This window comes from Haemaphysalis longicornis, unplaced genomic scaffold (assembly GCF_048455015.1).
Source record: "Haemaphysalis longicornis isolate Haplotype H1 unplaced genomic scaffold, Haemaphysalis longicornis Haplotype H1 scaffold_7, whole genome shotgun sequence".
Taxonomy (NCBI): domain Eukaryota; kingdom Metazoa; phylum Arthropoda; class Arachnida; order Ixodida; family Ixodidae; genus Haemaphysalis; species Haemaphysalis longicornis.
The window spans coordinates 169,789,452-169,811,664 of NW_027526422.1; the positions used below are offsets into that span (position 1 = coordinate 169,789,452).

The following is a 22,213-nucleotide window of genomic DNA, read 5'->3' on the forward strand; positions in this document are numbered from 1 at the left end:
AAACAAAAGACCCGCAAGGAGTTTTTTCATCCATTTCGACTTCCCCCATTTTTTCGCACTCTCCTGCGCAGGTGGATATTCCTGGCACCCATGCGTGCCACTGCGCTTGTGCAGTTTGGCTCTCGACACAGGCCGTATTCCGGTGTCGTATCCAGGGAATGTGTGCAGCTGCAGGAGCAGGTGGCGAATGTTTTTTGTCGATTGTTGGCCATATTTTTAGTAGACGTGGTTTGGGAAAACATCCGTCTTCAACAAACGAGACTGCACTCTATACGCGGAAAGGCATAGCATATTTAGTCCCACTTCTAAACAATGCATTTACGCACGTAGCAAGATTATTTTTGTCAACTGACCGTACGAGCGACTGAAATTAAAGTCACCAGAAACGCCGACGTAACTTGTATTTGTGCTGGTGGTTTCTGTTGGCTTCTTGCGTTGCAACCTTATAACGGCCCCTTGTGCAACACAATCACCCCTTAATCTTGCAAGTTTGGAAGCACTACCCAGGCTAATATCTACCCTTAAATGTTCATTGCCAGTGAGATCAAACCATGCCCACCCCATCCAAGGCGAAGAGGACTTCACACTTCCAGCCTCCAGCGTACCTGCAAGACCGCTGTTGGCTGATACCAGTTGTTGCGGCTTCAGTAATGTTTTTGATCGCCATTATCAGTTCGAGCAAAGGATATCTGTTCGTACTTTACATGGACCACTACGTCGTCGACCATGCAACTGCGTCGTGGGTCGAAAGCACTTTCCTCGTAACCTCAGCCCTCGTAGGTACGTGCTGCTTGGTTGTTTTTTGCATGACAGGGCGTGAAGCTGCTTTCGTTCACAAAACAATTCTCCACTCTCAATTATGAGAAAAATAGTGCAACTATTAATGGTTTAAGTCCCGTATTACGGTACTGACCAGCGCTGACGGTTGCCAAGAAAAGTATCATTTGCGTGTTCTGATTATGTCCCCGCGGCGTCCGACGCCCAGCTTTCGCTTTGCTCTCTCTGTATTTTGCAGCCGTCCTCACTGTTGTGCCTCTGTACGTTGCCCTGCCCTTGTTCGCTCTCCCTTGCGGCTTTCTCTGTTTGGACGTGACATCTGTCATTAAACATTTCAAGCTGTGCGCGCAGTCACATGACCTGGGTACATGTGCAAATTCTGGATCCTGGTGCCCCGGCGCGATGAACGGCGCGGGTAATCACACACCCCCATATACCTTATGATCGCGTATTAGCACGATAACGTTATTTTTCTCATTTTCCGATGTCCCCTTGGTTGCTAGCCACCCACTATCAGCCGTGCTTTTTATGCGTCCACGGAAATACGTCATCGCTGCGACTTTGAAGCTGGGGCTAGGGGCCCTATTCTCGACTAGATGAATTCACATTGAATTCGCCATGTTTTTTGCGCAAGCAACACGTAATTTATCAGTGACGTAATGCATGTATAGCTGTGAGGACATGCAATGTAATTTGATGCTTAGCTTATAGAGATCACAACGGAGCTACGAAATATTGCCCATAAATGATATGAGATAATTGTTATAAGGTATGACATTAGGAGCGAAGCTTCGGTTTGCAAGAGAAACACATTTCTTAGGTTCAAATTGGCGTCAACGCCATAATACGATGAAGTAACTTTGATCGAATAGCGAGGGAAAAACGTGTTTTGAGCAAAAGAACATCACACAATGTTCTTTACCGTACGTGTTTATTTATTTATTTTAATCGCTTCTGCTAACATTGTTGAGCGCTCCGCTTCAATTCAAGCTTTGTTGCGTTATCACCTTCCATGCCCTCACCGCCGCCATGCTATCGCCTGCTGGTATGACACAACTTTATTTCATGATCGCAGAAAAAGGCGGCCGTGACCATCGGTTGTATGACCCGGTAAGTATAGCAGCGGGCCGATGCAGCCGATTCACAGGTTCATCAAGCTGGAACTCAATATGCGCAGTAATAAATAAAACAGCCAGTTTTCTTTGTTATTTTCCTCTTAAATCCTGTCATGTTACGCACCGGCTTACTAGGAGAAGTGTGTACAAATGTCATGGTTAGGCTCTTCGTAAAGGAGAGGTTAATACTGCCAACTTATGTTACTGTTACGCCAAGCAATTATAGGCTCTCTTATTGGCAATCAAAAAAAGCAAAATACGGGACGTTATTTTCTTACGGCGTAATCGCTGACTTGGAAATACTCAAAATTACAATTTCTTTTGCAAGAAACCAGTTGTACATCGCGCGCCGTGCGGAACTGCACATGATGCAAATTCACGGAGATTTCATGGAGCCGAAGTCCGGTACAAATTTTTGCCCTTATTCACAGTGACAGCAGCCGCAATTTTCAAGCTCGTACATACCAAAGGGTCACTGTTACGCAGCTGAAGTTGCCGATGCATCATGTAGTCGTTCCCGCCAACTATTAAAGTTACGTCGCACCTTCTCAACCAATCACATAGAGGTAGTGACATACAAGCCGTATTGTCGTTGAAAAGCAAAGACAGCCCTATATTGTCATGCCCTGTGCATTTCGTCTAGTTTTTCACTGCCGGTAAAGAATAATTCACTTTCAACAGAGAGGAAGAAGGCAAAGTTTAGAAGTTGTGCAAGTAAACGTCATAAAACGTCATATGGACGACAACACACACAACCGCTTCGTCAACCACAAGCATGTGACCAAAACTGAAAGTTAATACGAAAACAATTTCGGCAAATTCACGGTTCACTGTGGATTCGATACGTCGAGAATAGGGCCGAGACAGCTATATGCCAGGGCTAGCCAAAATCTGACTATGGCGCAGCGACAACCAGGGTCCTATTCTCGGCTGCATATATTGACAGTGAATAGGCCATTTTGTAACACGAAAGTGTTTTATGCCGGGATACACCAAGATCTGACTGACGTCATAGCGGTCACAGAAACTACATCGACAGACAAATGCGGCTGCGCCAAGATTTGAGCCTGGTGCTCCGTCGCCGCAACAAGAGGTGCCAGGCGCTCTACCGACTCCGCTACGAACTCAAGCGCAATTAGCACTGTGAACGCGCCATATATCTTACCTATAACCTCCTGTATTTCGATGCTGCTGCCGTCTACGAGAGGTGAAGCGAAGTAGTGCATCACAATGCTAATGGGCGCCGACAGTTGGCGCCAGCTGAGCTCATAACAATGCAACCGTCTGCCGTACACTCCACGGGGCAGGGACGCAGTGGTCGCACACTTGCGATAGCGACGCGTCACCTGTGTTTTGCTCGCCAAGCACACTCACAAGGCAGCCCCACAAATCATGCTCTTTTGCTGCAGCAGACCATAAGCTCACCAAACCATCCGCTGGCAACCCATTTGGTTTTGTTCGCAAGGTTTACCCGCCGCGGTGGCTCAGTGGGTAAGACGTTGCGCTGCTGAGCACGAGGTCGCGGGTTCTATTCCCTGCCGCAGCGGCCGCTTTTTGATGGAGGCAAAAGCAAAAACGCCCGTGTGTACGAGATTTCGGCGCACGATAAAGATCCCCAGGTGGTCAAAATTAATCCGGAGCCCTCCACTACGGCGCGCCTCATCGCCTGCGTTGCGTCGGCTCGTTAAACCCTACAATCAATCAATCAATCAATCAAATCGTTCGCAAGGTTTGCGAGCGCGTGTGGTTTCATTCGGGTTTCCGCAGTGCTCCGGTGTGTGCAATCCAGTGTCCCATTTTGAGAAGTATGACGGTTCCGTACCGACGAAACGTAAATAGCGAAGTGCAAGTTTATATCGATGCAGACTAAACATTCAGCTGTTTCTATGAAGGTACATCTCACTTTCGGGATTTACCGATTTCTATGAAAGAGCGATCAACTACATTTTTTTTGCGTAAGCACAACATAGCAATCAGTGACATTTTGCACATCTACACCATTTTCCTTGCTAGAGGTGGGCGCCGCCATTTGCTTTTTTTCTGACCGGACGCTAGCGCCGTCTATGAAGCGATCGCCGAAACCTCCGCGCTGGGCTGTTAAGTGCTCCGTTCCGTCCGTGTGTCTGCTCGGTACCCGTGTATTACCGAGTGAACAGTAGTGGTTTGGCGTTAGTTTGGCGGTTGCAGTGCTTGTGTGTGTGTGTTCTGTTTTGTTTTCATCATCTGCGGACTGATTTCAGGTCGTAATTTGCTGCCAGAGTGGAAAATGCCGACCCCGGCTGTTGCGAGCAGCAGTAGCAGTGTGGTGGTGGTGCCGGTGGTGCTCCGCAGTTGCGCGATGCAAACGTGCCGGTATGGCACCGACTGACAGAAATCGACATCGGGGAGTAAATACGTGTTTTCAATGCCACCGTGCTTGGTTTGTTCACCGATTAGTCATGTTTACGCAAGCGCGGACGTCGAATGCGGAGCGCGCACAGCCATATGTGGGTCACGGTGACCCGTGCTCGCGATGGACTTTCGACGAGGCGATTGCTACTCTGTTGACATTGCCACGCAATATAATCTTCCATAACTTGACTTATGACAAACTGGTTACTGACGGTTACTGACAAACCGAGACTACCGGAGCGGAAAAATAATACGACTGCAAAACCAGTCAAATTATATTACAAGGTTGAGCAGAAGGGTCGACGCTCGGGTGAGTTAATATTGGATGATCATGATCGTGATCATGATTGACCTAACTCTGCGCAGCGCATGTGGCCTGTCGCTCCGAGCCCACCTTTGTGAAACCGCTGCTTGCACCACAAATGCTTTAGGCGACCAGCAGTAATGTTTTGTAATTGTAATACTTTAGATTCCGTGACAACGCAAAAGGATTAGAAGCTTGTGCCTTCGACCGCGTTGTGGACAGGTTGAGCTATTTTCCAAATGCAGCGTTCACGCGTATCTCGAGCTGCGTTTCCGCATTGGGCTGCCTGCTTATCTTGATATCTACCAGCAGTGTGCGATGGAGAAAGTTATCCTTTCATATCGTTTGGCAGTGTAATGCATTGGCCTGAAAAAAGTCAACAAAACACCGTAATTTTACAGGTTATATTAGATGAAAGGGGGATTGTTCAATGCCAATCGGCTGTAATGACCAACAATATATGGTATTTTAAATTTACTACAAGGAACCAGAAGTTATTGTAGTGTTGTATTGTATCGGCGCTCGTGAAAGATCCCCAGGTGGTCAAAATTAACCCGCAGCCCTCCACTACGGCGCGCCTCATCACCCATGAAGCGTCGGCGAGTTAAACACCATAATGAATCAATTAATCAATCAACCTATCAATCAATGCTGTATTGTAAAGGATGAAGTTGTTTCTGACATTTCGGGGGGTTCCGTTGCCTGTCGCAGCTTTGCGTGTGATAAATGGAGTTTTCTCCATCCACTTGCCGTCCAAGTGCACCCAACAAACCCTGGAGTTCGTCGTTGGTACAAAGTCGTTGCGAATTATCAACGGCATCCACCGATATCTGAACTCGGTGTGCGTCGTGAAGCGATGCAGCAAAAACACGCCCCAACCGCACTGCATTTTCCCCAGGCAGTGTCGTGCACATGCGTGCTGTCAGCGGCTGTTTCTCGCTTTCTCTGGTTGTTCAATTACCCACCACCGCGCAGTGCTGACTCAGTGACGTTAGCGCCTTGAACGGCATCGCAGCATTGGCTAAAACAGTTGAAAGGTCCGCAAAAACTAAGCACACGGTGCGTAATACTCCTGAACTACGCAGTAGAGCACACCGCGCCGAGCGATTTTAGCAGCCCAGCGCGCACAGGCAACGCTGGTCGGCCGCCAAGAGAACTGGTTTGAGAGTATTTTCCTCCTTTCCCCGCAGCTTATGGAAAATGGTGTGTAGCTACTACGATTCACACTGTAATTTGACGCTTCACTCACACAGATCACAACCAAACTGTGAAAATTGCTCATAAAAGGTATAAATACACATGACATGTATTGTTGTTGGTGTTGTAGTCCTTTATCAGTCGATGGAAGGTCATGCGGCCAAAATAGGGGTAGGGGAAGGAGGGGAAGAGAAGAGTAGCCGAGTTAAAAAGATGATGCGCCCATGGAGACGGCACAGGGGTTCCCATCAGACCGCGGAGGTCATGCTAAGGTGAAGATATATCATTACGGGATTTTCGCGACCGGAGTAGGTTCCAGTCTACACTAATCTTGAAAGACCACACTCTACGCCGAACATCCCAATGGCTCTCATAAAATTGGGATCTTCAAATGGAGGATGATCTTCTGAGGCATCGGGAGACATAGCATTGGTTAGGATAGGCCGGTACAGTGAAAACGTGGAGCAGCGCCAGATTAGGTGGTCAAGGGTGGTGAATGCGGTCATCCAGCAGTGGGGACAGCAAAAAAAATTCACAGCATATCCACGGGGTGAATGATGATGAGTGCGCGAAGCTCCTGAGGGGAAATCATCGGTAAAACCGTGACTCTTCAGTAAAAGTTCGCCCACTACATCTGTGTCCGAACGTAACGTCTAGAAAGTCTCGCTTAAACCGCGCGTCGGCACCTTGAGGCTGAGCTCGCCTGATGCGTTTTGCAGACGCCTCACGAGCTCTCACTGCATCGGGGTCTGCCTGCCGATACGCGCGCTTTCCCGCCGCTTCCCGTTCTCTGACGTTTTGGAGATCCTCTTCGCGCCGCAGCCGTGCCGCTTCGCGTACGGCAGGGTCCTCGCGCCGTTGCCGTGACGCTTGGGCCTCTCGTTCTCGAACGCTGGGATCTTGGCGGCGTCGTCGCGCAGCCAGACGACACGCTTAGGCCTCTCGCTCTCGTACGGCAGGATCTTGGCGGCGGCGTCGCGCAGCTTCACGGAGCGCTTGTGCCTCGCGGGCTCGCACATCTGCAGCCTTATCCATCGGGCGACTCCGAGCGCGGGCCAACAGCGAACGGATTTTATTACAACGCTCCCCGCCATCTAGTAAACAATCCAATAACTAAACTAGAGGTAGCCACGCCATCTAGTAAACAATCCAAGCGCATCTTTTCATCATATACAAGTACCGCCATCTAGTAAACAATCCAAGAACTAAACTAGAGGTAGCCACGCCATCTAGTAAACAATCCAAGAACTAAACTAGAGGTGGCTACATACATACGTCGAGGATGGACAGACCCACGCCTTAAGGAGCTTCGCCCCTAAAAGATCACAATTTGGATTAATCCATTTGGATAAACCCGTTGGATAAATTAATTTTCTATTGATGTGGGGTGTGAGAGCTGCGTTGGCCCTAGCTTTGTTGACGAATACTTCCGCAGAGCGAGGCATCGGGGGAGCCAGAGCCAGGTAGCCAGGAGGGGTGACGGAAGAAACACGGCACTTCCGTGCCTGGCGTGCGCGATCAAGTTGAAGGCGAGGGCAGGGGTGGGAGGGCGACGCGTTGTCAACCAGGGGAGGTGTACTATCAAGACGCTCCTGTGCTGCGTCATGTGCAGCCTGGTTGCACCCACCGGGATCCGGCTCACAAGAAACACTTAGCGGTTCTTTACCGGGCCATGCCTCGTACAGTCACCGGACTTCCGAGGCATGCTCACATTGGCGCTCTTGAACGGGCTGCCCCGGTCCTTCCGATGGAAGAGCTCCTTGCGGAAGCCGTACAACAACATTGGTTTCGGTGTTGTTGTACGGTTGTTCCAGTCCCCTTTCTACAACCGGGGACTGCATCTGTGCGTGGGATGAATCTGTACCTCCAGTACTTCCATCGGCCTCACCACCCCCTCCCCCTTGGTTAAGCCCGCCTGTTACAGTTGCCCACCAACGAACCAGAATTCCACGTTCCCGTCGTACTGCTCGTGAAAGGGTCCTTCAGCGCGTCCTCGCAGCGAAAAAACCGGACGAGCTCGACATTTGTACGGATGCTAGCCTCTCTTCTTCCCCTATGGGCCAGGACTGGCGCTGCCCAGCTCGACCAGACCTGGACGGCTCCCTCACACGTCACGCTTTTAACTCGTCCCCCCTGGAAGCAGAACTCCAGAGCAACCTTAGCGCACTGGATCATTTAGCCTTCACCATTGCAAACCCGCCACCTCCAGGCATCCGCATTCTCACAGACTTTCATCAAGCCCTCCAAGAGCTGCGCAAACCCTTCACCGATCATCCAACAGTGCACCGAATCCAACGTATGACCGCCATTCTGGCTGTCATATGGTGCAGAAAGCACGAGAAAGAGCTTTACTTTTGCCGTGCACGTCGAACATTCTACCCATTTCGTCTTGCTGGCTGTGCCCGCAGTTTGCTGATCTATTATTTCTAGTGCGGAGTCAAAAGCATCAAATGAGGAGCACGGTAGTCGACGTATTCTGGTAAAATCTTTCCTGATGTCGATGTGTCTTGTGCAAATACTTCGGCTGTATCGCACCAGAGAAGATCGACCGTAGAGACCCGTTGTGCGAAGCGGATTCAATCGAGGTAAAGGGCAGAAAACTACTCCTATGACATTTTTGAAAATGAACAATAAATATGTCAGCCGATCACGCACGTTTGTGTAGAATATTGAGGGACACCGACTTCCACCAACAAGTTGGTTTACAATGAATGTCTGGACCTTCCCCTAGATATTTTAACGTTGTTTAGATGTCGAAAGATATCTTAATTGCGGAGCAATAGCTGATCAAACGGTCATTAAACGTGCCGCAAATAGCGATTGCAGCCGCTGTTTGTGTCGCGATAAACTGGAAGCAAGCGATGCAGTGGTGATGTTAGCGGGACAGAAGAAACCGAAAAGAACCTTACCAAGTAACGAGCGGTTTGTTCAGTTTTGATCTAATCAGTCGCGCTTTCTTGAACTCCACGTCCTTTGCAGCTCCAGACCTCTAGGTGAATTGACCCTTCATGGGTCCCGCGATGAGTATTGACGCTTTGTTGAGGAAAATGATATCGTCCTTTTAAGGCACCGCGAATGTTGGTGTCGAAACAACCGCCCATGCGTAGTCCGCACGCTTCTTCGGAAAGCGGTGCTACCTCCCCACAAGCATGGACGAGTATTGCCACCCAGCGGAAGCTCCAGCGGTACACAGAGGAAAGAAAAGCTTCGGAGAGGCCCTGACGTAACTTCTACAGCAACCGAAACCGCCGTATTGGTCAGCCGCCATTATTTGCTTGTATTTTGCGCGCTAGCGCTACCTCCTCCGCCGTCTCTCGCTCCACTGTCGTGTGCGTCGTCTTTGCCCGCCGATCGTTGGCTACCGGCTGGGCCGCACAGTGACGTCGTGCCGCAGTGGGCAGGCCTTCGGCGCCATTGCTGGGACGCGGTTGCCGTCAGCCTACGATGGCAGTGAAAATATTACGTCAATGTCTGCCACACTCCTCCCAAACAGCTGGTGGCTAGCAGGGCCTCCCTACCCACGACAGACGTTGCGCCCGGGTGGTTAGTTGAGCACTTTCGGTGGGAGTTGCGCGTTATAGCCAGTGGCGGCGGCACCTGCATTACATTTTCGCAATTTTCTTCCTTACATTTTAAGAATCTACGTGTAAGAGGGGCATATTCGTGTTCTTGATTGGTTAATCTATCAATATAGAGCAACTTGTAATTTTACTTCACTGTCCCTTTACAAGCGGGAGCTGTACATTTACCCCTTCTTTTCAAGCAAAATGCATGGCTGAATTTATGTGGAACAAATTTACAAAAGTGGGCCAGTGGTAGGATACCTCCGGGGGCCAGTGTAGTTAACAAGAATATAAATGCAGGTATTCCTAATTTAAGTAAGTTGTGGTGAGAAACACACGCAGATGGGCCTGTTTATTTAAAAAAGGCAAGATTGACCTGCCGCGGCGGCTTAGGGGCTAAAGCGTTGTGCTGCTAAACACAAGGTCACGTGTTCGATTCCCACCCGCGGCAGCTGCTTTTCTGATGGAGGCGAAAAGCAAAAACGCCAATGTGTACGAGATTTTGGCGCGCGTTAAAGATCTCCCGGTGGTCAAAATTAATCCACAGCCCTCTACTAAGGTGTGCCTCATCGCCTGCGTTGCGTCGGCGCGTTAAACCCTTCAATCAAGCAATCAATCAATCAATCAAAAGCGAGCTTGCCGTCCGCACGCCGCCAGTAAGATGGTGCGTGGTGTTTTAATTAATTCCCAAAAGGAGCATTCAATTTCATATCCCGAGTCCAAAACTGCAAATAATTGTCAGTCAACTATTCCATTAAAGCGTCAGGATTGTTTTGAGAAAAGTGTCAGCTACCACCGTCCAAAAAGATAAAGAAATAGAAGAATCGCATGTGACACAAAAGAGGCTCAAATCCGTATGCCTGCTCCAAAAATGCTAACGATGACTTACAAATCATGTGAGAAGTTTATACGAATGTGAATTTGGCAAACGTTTTGTCGCTATTGTCAATTAGAGATAACGAGGAACACGTGCGAACGGTGCTGCATAGCAAGTCAAAAGTGTGGTCCCCGTTTATTCTACCCTGGCTGCGCTGGCTCAGTGGTTAAGCCCAGAGAGTTTCTTGCAATGTATACTAGAGAGTAATGTGACGCCACCGTCCATGCTGCTCACATCACAGCCGTCTGTGTAGTTACGGACCGACGTCGCAACATGCGCTCGGCTTATTTTCATCATTGGCTTGGATTGAAACGTATTAGTGACTGCCAATTTAAACAAAGTGCCACAAAAACGTTAGAAATAGTGTGCAATTAGGCAAGGGGAAAAATAAACAGGTAGTTTTATAACTAAAGAAAACAAAAGTAAAGCGTATGCTACCGGAACGGTTGTGCTTGCTATTCTGCAGGCCAATTTAGTAGTTACGAACAATTTTAATGATTGGGAGGGTACTCATTAGAGAATAATTTTATTATTTTACCATTATTTCAACTAATAGCTCGTTTGAAGGGTTTGGAAAATTTTTTGAGCGTGCCTATAGAAACGTCGCATTCGTGGTGAACCGGTGCCGTACACGGCTACCACAAAACACGGCTACCACAGAAGAGGAAGGATTTCGGATCCCTCGTGGCTCGTAGACGTGGTAATGCATAGTGAAAAAAAGCAAATACCAAAAACCCTGTACGAATCCAATTGTTATGCCAACCACAGCCACAAATGGGCGGCTTTCCATAAACCCCCACGACGACATGGATTACCAGGCGCAGGTTCTTCTCTAGTATACTTGCTAAGAAACTCTGTGGTTAAGCCATTGTGCTGAAGCTCGCAAGGACGCAGTTATGATTCCCGGCCGCGGCAGGTGTTTTTAAGATGGAGGGAGAATCCAAAGCCGCCATAGTGTCGAGATTTCAGCCACTGTTATAGAATCCCAAGTAGTCAAAATAAATCTGGAGCCCTCCACTACGGCGCCTCTCGAGCTCAAGTGCAGCTAAGGCATGTTCAGCCACACAATCCATAATTACAATCACGTATATTCAGCGCTCGTGGCTGTAAGTCCACTGGCGGCGTGTGCCCAGCACTCATTCGGTTATGGCTCAGCCCCAGCCCTATCTCTCTTGAGGTAAGTTCGTATTGAATTGGATTGGAAATCGTTTTACAGCAGTAATCACGATTATCAGATAATCCTAGACAACTAGGAAACATGAGAATAACAAGAATAACCAGCTGAACCTTAGCTCACTCTACGTATATCGTGGCCTAGCCGAGCTAAGCCACTGCTAATTTTTCTGCGCAGGCTTCGGACAGGCTCTGATCCAGACCAAGGTTTCTGTATTCTGGCTCACCATGCTCTCGGTGGCTACGGTTTGCGCAGGCATTGTTGGCGGCGCCTACTGCCCGAACATGGTGTGCATGAGCGTCGCAGTCGGAGGAGTCTACGGTGAGAACTACACACTATAGTCGGTATCACTCCTTTATACAATAAAGAAGAACGTGTGTTTATATTTTGTCGGGGATGGACAGCTTTCACATCAAAAATGCCGAACACCATTACGCACACCACTTCTGCCAGGGAGCTCTACGTTAAAGCTACAATTAGGATATCCAACGACACGAAGGACGCGCAGGCAGTAAACATCTGTAAAAAAACCTGCGCAGTGAGATCGTATAAAACCGCAGGTGTCCGTCGTCACTCATGAAGGTACTTTACAGGGATTTAGGAAAAAAAAGAAAAACCTCAATATTGTGCTCCAGTTTCCAAAGGAAGTCTTCTTTTTGTTCTTTTGGGCGGTGATATGAAACGTCAGGTGCAATACCCGCGTCAACATTTTAGCGCGAGTGTGGTTGATAAGCCATTAACAAACCATTAGCATTAGGAAGCAGCTGGTAGTGTAAAACTACCTGCGTTTAAGGGGAAAAATCACAAGTAATTCGTACGCCCCGATATAAGCAACACATCCCGGAAAGTGTTTCGCATAGGGCTTGTGTAGGCGGCCACAAAACAGACTAGCCCGTCAAGCAAAGCGGAAGAACTATACGTGCGACGCCTTCCGGCCCATCGCCTGCTGTCAAGATGCTGAGTAGTGATGCATGTCATTCATAATCGATTTTGTAGATTTCAGCTGCTCCTCATAGTTTCGCTCGAAAGTACCAGCTGAAGGTGCCTTGCCTAGACGGGCAAGCCAGCATCTCGATTACTGGCAGCTTGCGGTATAAGCTGTAGTCGTAGCTCCTGTCACCTGGTTAGCCACGAGGCTACGACTAAACCGTGGCTTCCAACCTCCACGGTTCCCCAAGGTGAATGGTTGGTACCGTGGCTACGAATCGTGATACGAGGGCTTGGCTACTACAGCAACAATCGTTAAATGTGAACATCTTCGACAGAACTCTGTCTGGTTGGGTTCAACTTGAAGAGGCAAATACACAACGAAGGGTGTTTATTCAAAGCGGTCCCAACAAATCGGAGACAACTCGGCTCCTTCATCAGGGGTGACTGTGTACAAGAAGCAGCGGTAAATCAAAGTGTCTTCTTCTTTTCTTTTTTCTTACTGGAATCGCCCTTGCGCGTCGGAGGCCGTGGGCGTAGATGCTGGGAAGGGTTCCGAAGGGTCTACTCATGCCTTGCCGTTTTCCTTGTATGTGCCAGGACTCAAGGCGTAATCTTTGTGAGTAATTGGTTTCGGTGCCATTCACCTGCGCACCGTCAAAGTTAATCGTCTGGTCAGCTTTTTCGCAGTGCTCGGCCAATGCACTGCGCTTTGTGTCGGACTTGCGAACGTCGTTTTTGTGTTGCCGGAGGCGTTCCGGGCAGTTCCTGGTTTCCCCAACGTAACTAGCGGGACATTGTGCGCAAGTAGTTTTGTAGACGACCCCTTGGGCTTTTCTTTTGGCGGCCGCTATTTGGGTAGAGGTATGAGCCGTCCAAGAGTTGACACTGGCTTGTGGAAGATGACAATTCCTTCCTTGCGAAGATTCCGGGAAAATGTTTCACTCATTACTTTAACACAGGGGAGGAAAATACGGATTGGTTGGCGTGCCGAGAGGGTGGGGGGGGGGGGAGCAGAGGAGGGGCAGACGGCGGACACAGGAGAGGGGTTGTTAACCGGCGGCGTCAGTACAGAAGAATTTTCTTGGTTTAAGTCCGATTGAGGGAAACGGCGTTTGACGCGTCATATAAAGTTGCTCTATTTCCGTGACCATAGCGAATCTTGTAATGAAAAAAAATGAAAAGACCCCTCTGGAAAATTTCGCCGAACAGCCCAAGGTGTTTATCCGATACGTGGACGACTGTTTTTGTGTCATCAAAGAAACAACAACAGACAACTTCCTGTCACAGCTAAATTCGATTGAACCAGCCATCCAATTCAACGTGGAAAAAGAAACGAACAGCTTCTTACCATTCCTCGACGTTTTGATAAAAAGACAGCCAGACGGACTAAATTTAACAGTGTACAGGGAACCCACCCATACCGGCCACTAACTGCAATTCGATTCCAGCCACCGAAATTCCCACAAATCATCTGTGGTCTCAGCTCTCTTACTTAGAGCCAGAACTATATGCTGAACAGAAGAGGACCGGAAGAAAGAAGAATAAGCCGTAACCGCTGACCAGAAGAAAAATGAATACACGAGCAACTTCATACGACGCGTCAAACGCCGTCTCCCTCAATCTGGCTGCAACCAAGAAAATTTCTCTGTACTGACGCCGCCGGTCAACAACCACTCTCCTGTCTCCGCTGTCTGCCACCCGTATTTCACTCCCTTATGTTAAGGGGACGAGTGAAACATTATCCCGCATTCTTCGCAAGGGAGGCATTGTCATCTCCCACAAGCCAGTGTCAACTCTTGCACGGCTCATACCTCGAACTAAAGAGCGGCCGCCAAGAAAAAGCCCAAGGGGTCGTCTACAAAATTACTTGCGCACAATCCCCGCTAGTTACGTTGGGGAGACCATGAACGCCTCCGCCCACACAAAAACGACGTTCGCAAGTCCGACACTCACCGCAGCGCATTGGCCATGTACTGCGAAAAAGCTGACCACCGGTTTCACTTTGATGGCGCGCAGGTGATGGGCACCTAAACCCGTTACTCACAAACATTACTCCTCGAGTCCTGGCACATACAACGGAACCGGCAAGGCTTGAATAGATCTTTTGGAGCCCTTCCCACCATGTACGCCAACGGCCTCCGACGCGCAAAAGAAAGCTTCCAGTAAAAAAAAATTGCGCCCACCTCCCCGCGAGGGGACCCTGTGTAGATGCGACGCATCGTGGGGTTCACTTGGTGTTTCGGTTGGATTGATTCTAAAATCGTGTGAAACGTGCCGCGAACGCGTATGATTATTATGTTTTATAATAATTATTATGTTTTATTGGCCAATCTTGGTCAATCTCTCTAAGTGGTATGCTTGGGGCTTCGCTGTCGCAGCGACCTTTACTCCATCATTGTTGCTGTAAGCGGGAGCTTCTTTTCTTTTATTGCAAGTGTTAATCATTGCCCCATCATGCGTTGTATCAGTAGCTTCTTGACGTAGTTTGAATAAGTCAAGGATATAAGGCGCGTTCATAGCATTTGATTCTGTCTCGGTTTTGTGGCGCAGTGGGAAGAGCACCATGTATCTCGCGCTCCGCCCACAGGGTCGTGGGATCAAAATCGGGCGCCGCTATCTATGATTTTTTTTTACAGTGTCGGGGGAGGGGTGTGGACGGACAACGCCGTATTGAGGGACAAGGGGAGTGAATGAGATGCAGTCGCATTTAAAAAGAAGACACCTTATATGACAACTGCTTCTTGTCGTATAAAGTTACCCCTGATGGAGGAGCCCAGTTGGCTCCGAAACGTTGGCAGCGCTTTGAATAAACGCCCTTGGTTAGTGTATTTGCCTCTTCAAGCAACAATTGTGTAATGCCGTGTATCTGCACGAAATTCATAGTATCGGAAGTTAACATATATACCTGGTATATAAGGGTAAAGAGCCATTTCCCATGGCGATGGTACTTCGAATGTGATGGTTGAGGGATATATTTAAAACCGGAAAAGACAGGCAATTAAGACCATTATAAATGACGAAAATGAACAAACAAAAGTAAACCTGTGTGATACACCACCGCAGCAAGACGGACACAAAGCAAATCAGAAAAACAAACCTGAATAGGCATTTAAAAAATCATGAATCCAAATCTTTCTAACGACATTCGTGCCCACAAAACCACATAATTGGCGGAGTTAGCACGCCTAGTGGTTCAAAAAATTAAAATAAATGTACCTGGTTTGTCGAAGGAAAAAGAGGTTATACCCCTGTCACACGGGCACTTTCAATCGCGATTGAAGTGAATCGCGATCGAGTTTTCGAGCGCGCTCGGCGTACTGCCGCTGCTACACGGCACGCTTCAATCGCGATCGAGAAGTTGCACGGGTTGCACTTGTGTTCGCCAGATGGCGCTAACCATGTACTTGCGGCCGGCGTCTGGTAACTTTGCGCGGTCGTAGGTATACGTAACTATGTAAATATTACCTCACGCTTATTTGGGTCAAGTTATTTGACACAATTTGTGGCGTTAGTTGAAGTTGTCACATTCTGTGCCATCGTTCAGCGGGGACGAGAGTATCGCCGCTCTCGTTCGATCGCGCTTGGAAGCCTCGATCGCGCTTGAGAAACCAGGATTGAGTTCGAGCGGGATCGAGCTCGATCGCGATTGAAACTGCCGTGTAGCAGGTGCCCGATCCGGATTGAGCTCGATCCGGATCGACTCAATCGCGATTGAAAGTGCCCGTGTGACAGGGGTATTAGATATAAGAGAAGCGACGCAGTAATGCTTGGTATTTGCTTTCTTCTCAGTCACGTACAAACCCGGGACCACTCAGTCACGCGTGTAGGTTAATCGTGTAGATTATCTACAGAGCCATTCTACGGAAGAGCCAAGAAAATGATAGCAACTGATCTTCTGATGCAAATATTTTCTTCAAGAACCGCAATCATTGGACGGCTTCCACACATCTTGTGCGCTTCGAGCCGCTGCCGAAAATTCTCCCGCTCGCTCGGACGCAAGAGACGCCGCCTAGTTCAAGACAAACAAGGCTTTGCCGCCTAACTCGAGAATGAGGACAAGCAGAAACTCACTACAGAAAGACAGGCCTGCGGATTTAGATACCTCCACAGGGTGCGCTGGTCCGGAACATATCTCGTCGATAGTTTTCACGGACTGTCAGCTTGTTTGGTTTTATTTTGTGGCCGCCTGTAATTACAGAAAACGATAACAATTCTCCTTATAGAAGATATAACATATCGTATTACCCTGGAAATCATACGAATGTAGTAAGTATAGTCTCGTGGCTTAAGTACGAACACGCGCAGAAATACACAAACAGCTCTAGGTACACGTGTCTCCGGTTCTGAATAAACCATATCTTTTTCTCTAGCTCTTTGTGGAGCGCCGTATATGTGTGTCGAATTATCCTGTTGAAAACGTAAAAAGTGCATTGAAAATATTTTGCTGCGGCTACAGTAGGGCATACATGCCCCGTACTACCTTACTAACCATAATACAGAAATTGAAATAATGCAATTTTTGGGAATTTATTTTTAGCGAGTGAACAACTGTAAAGTGTTCAGGAAGGTTTACACAGTTGGAGTGACCTTTTATGTGGTTATCTTCCTTACCCCAGGTGCAGGGTATGGTGCCACCCTGACCAGCTTCGGACTGTACACCATGCTGTACTTCGAAAAGTACAAGGCGACAGCGACGGGGCTGAATTTTGCGGCCTTGGCGGTTGCCGGACTGGTCACACCAGCCTTTATGCCTCTTCTAGTTTATCGTTACGGCCTGCAGGGGGCACTGCTTTTAAGCGGAGCTATCACGATGCAAGCAGTTCCGCTCGTAATGCTAATAAAGCAACCACATCCCTTCCGGTTCTGGTGTCACCTCGAAGGCACAGTGCCGGAGTCAAGCAGTACACGAAACCCGAAAGAGCTGCAGCCCATGAGTTCTACTGAAAGACCGCAGTCCCAGCATTTGCCGGCACCACATGCGGTGTCACCAGAACGCCAGCCTCGGCCAGCCGCTGGTATAGTTGGCATTTCTTGGAAAAGCGTAGCGGAACTGCTAGTTATTCCTGAATTTTATGTCCTCATTATTGTATACCTGGTCAACGGTTGGGTCACCACGAGCCAGGGGACTACGGTCGTCGACTATGGACGCGACAAAGGAGCTTCGTTGGAAAGTGCGAACTACCTCCAGACATATGGTGCCGTTGGTGAAATTCTGGGCCGGACTGTGGTTCCATTCCTTTCAGATAAGGTTCCCTTTGGCCATTCTTTATTTGTGGCTGCGGGACTGAGTTTGTCGTCCTTAGCACTCTTCGGAATGACTTTTATTGAATCGTTCGCGTGCTTCGCGACTTTGCACGGGGTGTTCGGCGTGTGTCAGGGATACGTGATGTCCGCGCGGCCCATCCTCATCACGGATTACCTTGGCCTCCACCGAATACCTGTGTTTGCCGGGTTCGTGGGCCTCTCCCTACTCCCCATTTCACTTGGAAACCCGACAATTGTTGGTGAGCAAATTTTTGCTGTCAATTTGCTGTCAAGCCAAACTTGCGAACCGAAGCCATGCACCGGGGTTACCCACATGGCGGAAGCTATGAATTGCGACCGCTGCACCTATGCGCTGAAAGATGGGTAGATGCAGCGGGCTGTCAGTAATAACAAGCCGTTACAAATCGCTTAATGATTACTGGAAGACTAAAATTGATACGTGCATGGTAGTAACAGATTGAAAATGGCTTCTACGTTTGCTGGGTTCCTGGTAGAACAATATAGAACGTGACGACGACGAGGCAAGGGGCCGACTGGCCGTGTCACGTTGAAGCCGAACCTTGTCGTAATTTACTAGGGGCTTCACTATGTGACCGCGGGTTCTGACACAATGGCGTGACCAGGAACTAATAAAGAGGGAAAAACTTTGACGGGAAACAGCCACAAACGAGCTGATTGCAGTCTGCAGCGGGCTGGAGGAGGGAGGGGGGGGCCGAGAGCAGGCGCAGTTCTTGAAGAATGACCGAAGATAGGGTAATAGTGATATGTAAAAGTAAGCTAGGCTACGGAAAGAATTCGATACACGCAAGCGTTTGAACGCGATGCGATTCACACGTAAGACCCATTTAGGTGTAAACAGAGCATAAATCAGGTTTAGTTAGATGGTAAAACAGATTGGAAAATTGTAATCAGTGGAAAGGCCAAAGAAAAGCATCCAGAACGATAACAACATTGCTACCTAATTTATGAAGAAGAAATCCAGAAATGCGGGTGGGAACACACCAACAACTTCAACAGGCAGAACTAAACGAGTATGCTTTAGCTGAGGCTCATCTGCGGGATCTAGAGGCTCGAACCGTGCAACCGCATAGTGCGAACGAACAAAAAGGGGAAGACTTGGCACATTTATGATAAAGACTCACAGAAATGTTGCTAGAAATAGTGAAGCCTGCACAACCGATCATAATGTGCGTCCCTGTTCCGACAACAGAACAGAAGCGAAATTTAAAATGGAAAACAAAAACTAGACTTGACAATCCTCTTCTCCGAGTAGCCGCAGGAAACGACTCATGCTTGAAACGCTGACGTAGAGATTATGTTGCAAACATGGACATAGCAGATGCAAGTCACACGCCGACAAACTCTCGAGAATCCATTATACCTGCTTTAAATTCACCCATCCTTAAAATGCGGCCCATTGATACGCAATCTAGTCAAATGTATATCAGAGTGATACAATGTATTCTCAGGAGAGACAAAACCATTTTTATCTTTAATACTGGAGCTGTTATTCTCTAATCTACGCAACGCGCATATCCAGGTAGTTAGAGGCATGGCTTAGGGTCTAAACCAAAGTTCTGAAAGGCGTGGGACATTGATGATGACCACGCGCCAATCCGGATATCCGGGCGTTTCTAATAAATTAGTCGCTATATAGGACGCGTCACGCGTTAAAGGCGTCCTTTCTATTTTTCGGAGACATGAGAATACACACAACACTTCCCCCATCAACTTCGTTTACAAAGTTGAAAATTCGCGTAAGAACCTCTTGTCTCCACAAACAAACGTGACTCCTGGCCCCGTTGAGCGCCAAAGGAAGCTTTCAGTCGGCCTTGGTGTCCGCGCCGCCAAGAACAGACATTAAACAGATTAATACCATCCCAAGCACCTTGTGGTTCCACGGGCGCGCGCAAGTCGTGGCGTGTTAGCCTGCAAAGTAATTTACTACTAGTGTGCCGGGAGTTAGTTGGGCACTCGGACCGACACGCGTCATGTCTCGGTGTATAAAGTGCATCAACGTCGAGTCTATCAGACCTTTCTGCGCCATATAAGCGCGGTCAATACTGCGAGCACACCAACAACGCGCAAAAGGTAAAAAACGCTGAAAATTGCGAAAGGGCTTTGACGCTCAAGGAATTTATGCAAGCAAAAGTGCACCAGCAATGTTAGTGTTATGCATAATTGCATGAACTCGCGCCCTCTGACGACTAGCCAAACGTATCGATGGCTCTTGTGTTAAACGGACAGGGATATAAGGCCATGTGGAGGTCATAACTAACAGAAAGGCCACAAGGAGATGTGTTGCTTGCATCAAAGAAACGATGTGAGTACAGCAATAAAACATGTTAGCACAGCCATCGAAATGTGGCGGTTGCAAATTTGAGCCATGAGGACCTCAGCGGTATAACCACAACGTGAACAGCCGGAAGATATATGTGTTCCACTGCCGTTTACTGCTGTTCGCTTTTTTGCAAGAATGCATAAGGATGCAAAAATTGGACTTTTGCATAGATTTATATCCTACGCAAAGCGGGTGATTTTGGCCGAACCTCAAGTTCGACAGATAGGGAGATGTAACGCTCACGCATTCATAGAATCCCAAGCCTACCTCTCCATTGCTTTTATCCTACATGCGTGAAATCCCAAATCAAGCAGAACACACGATTTCTCGGTCATACAAACACCACTGCGTCCTTTTTTTACTTGGAATGTAAGCTAGGATGGCGAGTTGCCCGTTCTCCCAAAAGAAAAAATTGTAATGAAATATTTAACAACAAAATCTGTACCGTACCATCAATCGGGGCTATATTTTCTGCCTTTCGATTCCACCCCACCCGACCGTCCACAGCGTGACTCTAGGTGGACCTCCACTGGCTAAGTTCGCTTAACGCGTACTTTATAAATTTTACCCTAAACACACTGAAGATCTTTGTGGTACTATCTTCCTTGTCTTCCGACAGAAGTGATGTTCTGGTTTCAGCCCGTTTAGTCCATTGAATTTAAACAACAGTCTACAATAAATACGCAAGCCAAATTAGCCAAATATATCCCGTTTTTCTCTGAGAAAAGATATTGTTCAAAGTTACGAAAAAAATTGTACACCTGGAAGGCAGAGGAAAACGATGATTGGCATCGTAAGCCACACCTTTGAACGAAAGAATAAATACTGAAACATTTTATTCCCATCTCTATAGGCCCGAATAATCCATTTATTGCTACGTTTCAGTTGGCCAAGTTATTCTTCTTTCTATATTTTAAACGGTAAATGCGTAATCCAGGTAGTTCGAACCCCAACATTTTCGCAGAAGCAAGATTTTCTACGGTTGACGTAATATGTAGTTTGAGTAAATACTGTTGCGCACTACTGCAATCTTTTCAAGAGAAGGCAAATGTGTCGTATGACGGACACAGATGGAGATGAAAAATCTCTAAATGCAACAAAATTGTATGCATCTCAATTGAATGTCTACTACGGGATACATTTAGCTAGAGACAAGCTGAAGTACGAAATGTTGATGTAGTACGAAGCAGTAAATAAAGTTTAGTTGGAAACTTCACGTGCACTACCGACTCTCACGGTCCTCTACGCATTTTGAAGGTGTTTTGGTTTTGCCTAACATTTATGTAATTCGTTTTTTATACCTTTTCAGGTTTCTTCAGGGACACTCTTGGGTCATACGACAACTTTTACCGTGTCTTCGGAGCTGTGAACATTGTAGCTTCGGTGCTTTTGTTTTGCATTACCTACCGGGCATGGGCATCTGCACGGGGGTGCAATAGGGGAACTTGTCCTCCCCAAGGTACCCCAGCTCAATCTCCCAATCCTCCGTCCCACTCCGCCTCCACTCACCATACATCTGGCTTGCCCCTCTAACTACAAAATCCGGCCGACGCTCACCCTACATGGACATAACACGAAAGAGAATTTCATTGAATGGGGGAAACGGGCTATGGGTGGTTGCCTGCATGATTTTTTATTGGCTGCAAAATTAAAAGGGAAAGATGGACTGCTCTAGTACGGCTGTGGGTGTTTCTTCTTTGTCCTCTTAACAGGTACATGCAAGAGTTCTGTCAAGCGAACCTGTGACTATTGTTAACGCTTCGAGAGCTATCGTGTTTAAATCGACAACATTACAGCATATTTTAAGGATGTAGTACAACGTAGCTTACCCTTGAAATGGTGATAAGCCTAGAGCTTTCAACAGATATGGCTGAGACGTGTTTGAATTATTGTACGAATGTGGCGTGAGGAAGGATTAGAAATGAACTTTACGTTAGTGATTAATAAATTAAAATTGCCTTAGTTCGTCCCGAGCCTTGAGAGGGCTGTCTTGTCTACGAGTACCTGGTCTGCGGCGCCTACGTTGGCGCTGTGTGCCAGCTACAGCATCTCTGCTTGGTTCTCTCTGTCCACTATGCTGGCTCTCGGCTCGGGAAGAGAGAAGGGTAAACTTGAGAGGGGGGGGTGGTATAGGCGCACGCGCAATCCTATGGTAAGGTTTGCAGCGTGAAGGGTAATAGCTATAAGTGACGAGATAACAAATGCAGTGTATTGCAGGAAGGATGTGGCGGTGGCGCAACGTACCGGCTTGAAACGTACATAGCAGGAAGTGTATGGTC

General features: G+C 47.9%; 1 protein-coding gene across 2 annotated transcripts; it reads left to right on the forward strand.

The window, feature by feature from the left end:
- The first annotated feature begins 267 nt into the window (after window positions 1–267).
- On the forward strand, window positions 268–21,612 carry LOC144147221 (monocarboxylate transporter 13-like). 2 transcript variants are annotated; one of them, XM_077679303.1, is made up of 4 exons: window positions 268–780; window positions 11,576–11,719; window positions 16,945–17,832; window positions 21,244–21,612. In XM_077679303.1, exons 1-4 carry the CDS (start codon window positions 552–554, stop codon window positions 21,465–21,467), a joined length of 1,485 nt encoding a protein of 494 aa, XP_077535429.1. In that variant the 5' UTR covers window positions 268–551; the 3' UTR covers window positions 21,468–21,612. The 2 variants fall into 2 exon arrangements, with proteins under 2 accessions (XP_077535429.1, XP_077535430.1); XM_077679304.1 differs by having other exon boundaries at window positions 11,654–11,719.
- The last annotated feature ends 601 nt before the right edge of the window (window positions 21,613–22,213 follow it).

Bases quoted from the DNA above. Each gene is read 5' to 3' on its own strand.
- LOC144147221 (XM_077679303.1), top strand. From the start codon at position 552: ATGCCCACCCCATCCAAGGCGAAGAGGACTTCACACTTCCAGCCTCCA. The intron at 781-11,575 runs GTACGTGCTGCT...TTTTCTGCGCAG, and splicing joins CGTAACCTCAGCCCTCGTAG to GCTTCGGACAGGCTCTGATC. The intron at 17,833-21,243 runs GTGAGCAAATTT...ATACCTTTTCAG, and splicing joins TGGAAACCCGACAATTGTTG to GTTTCTTCAGGGACACTCTT.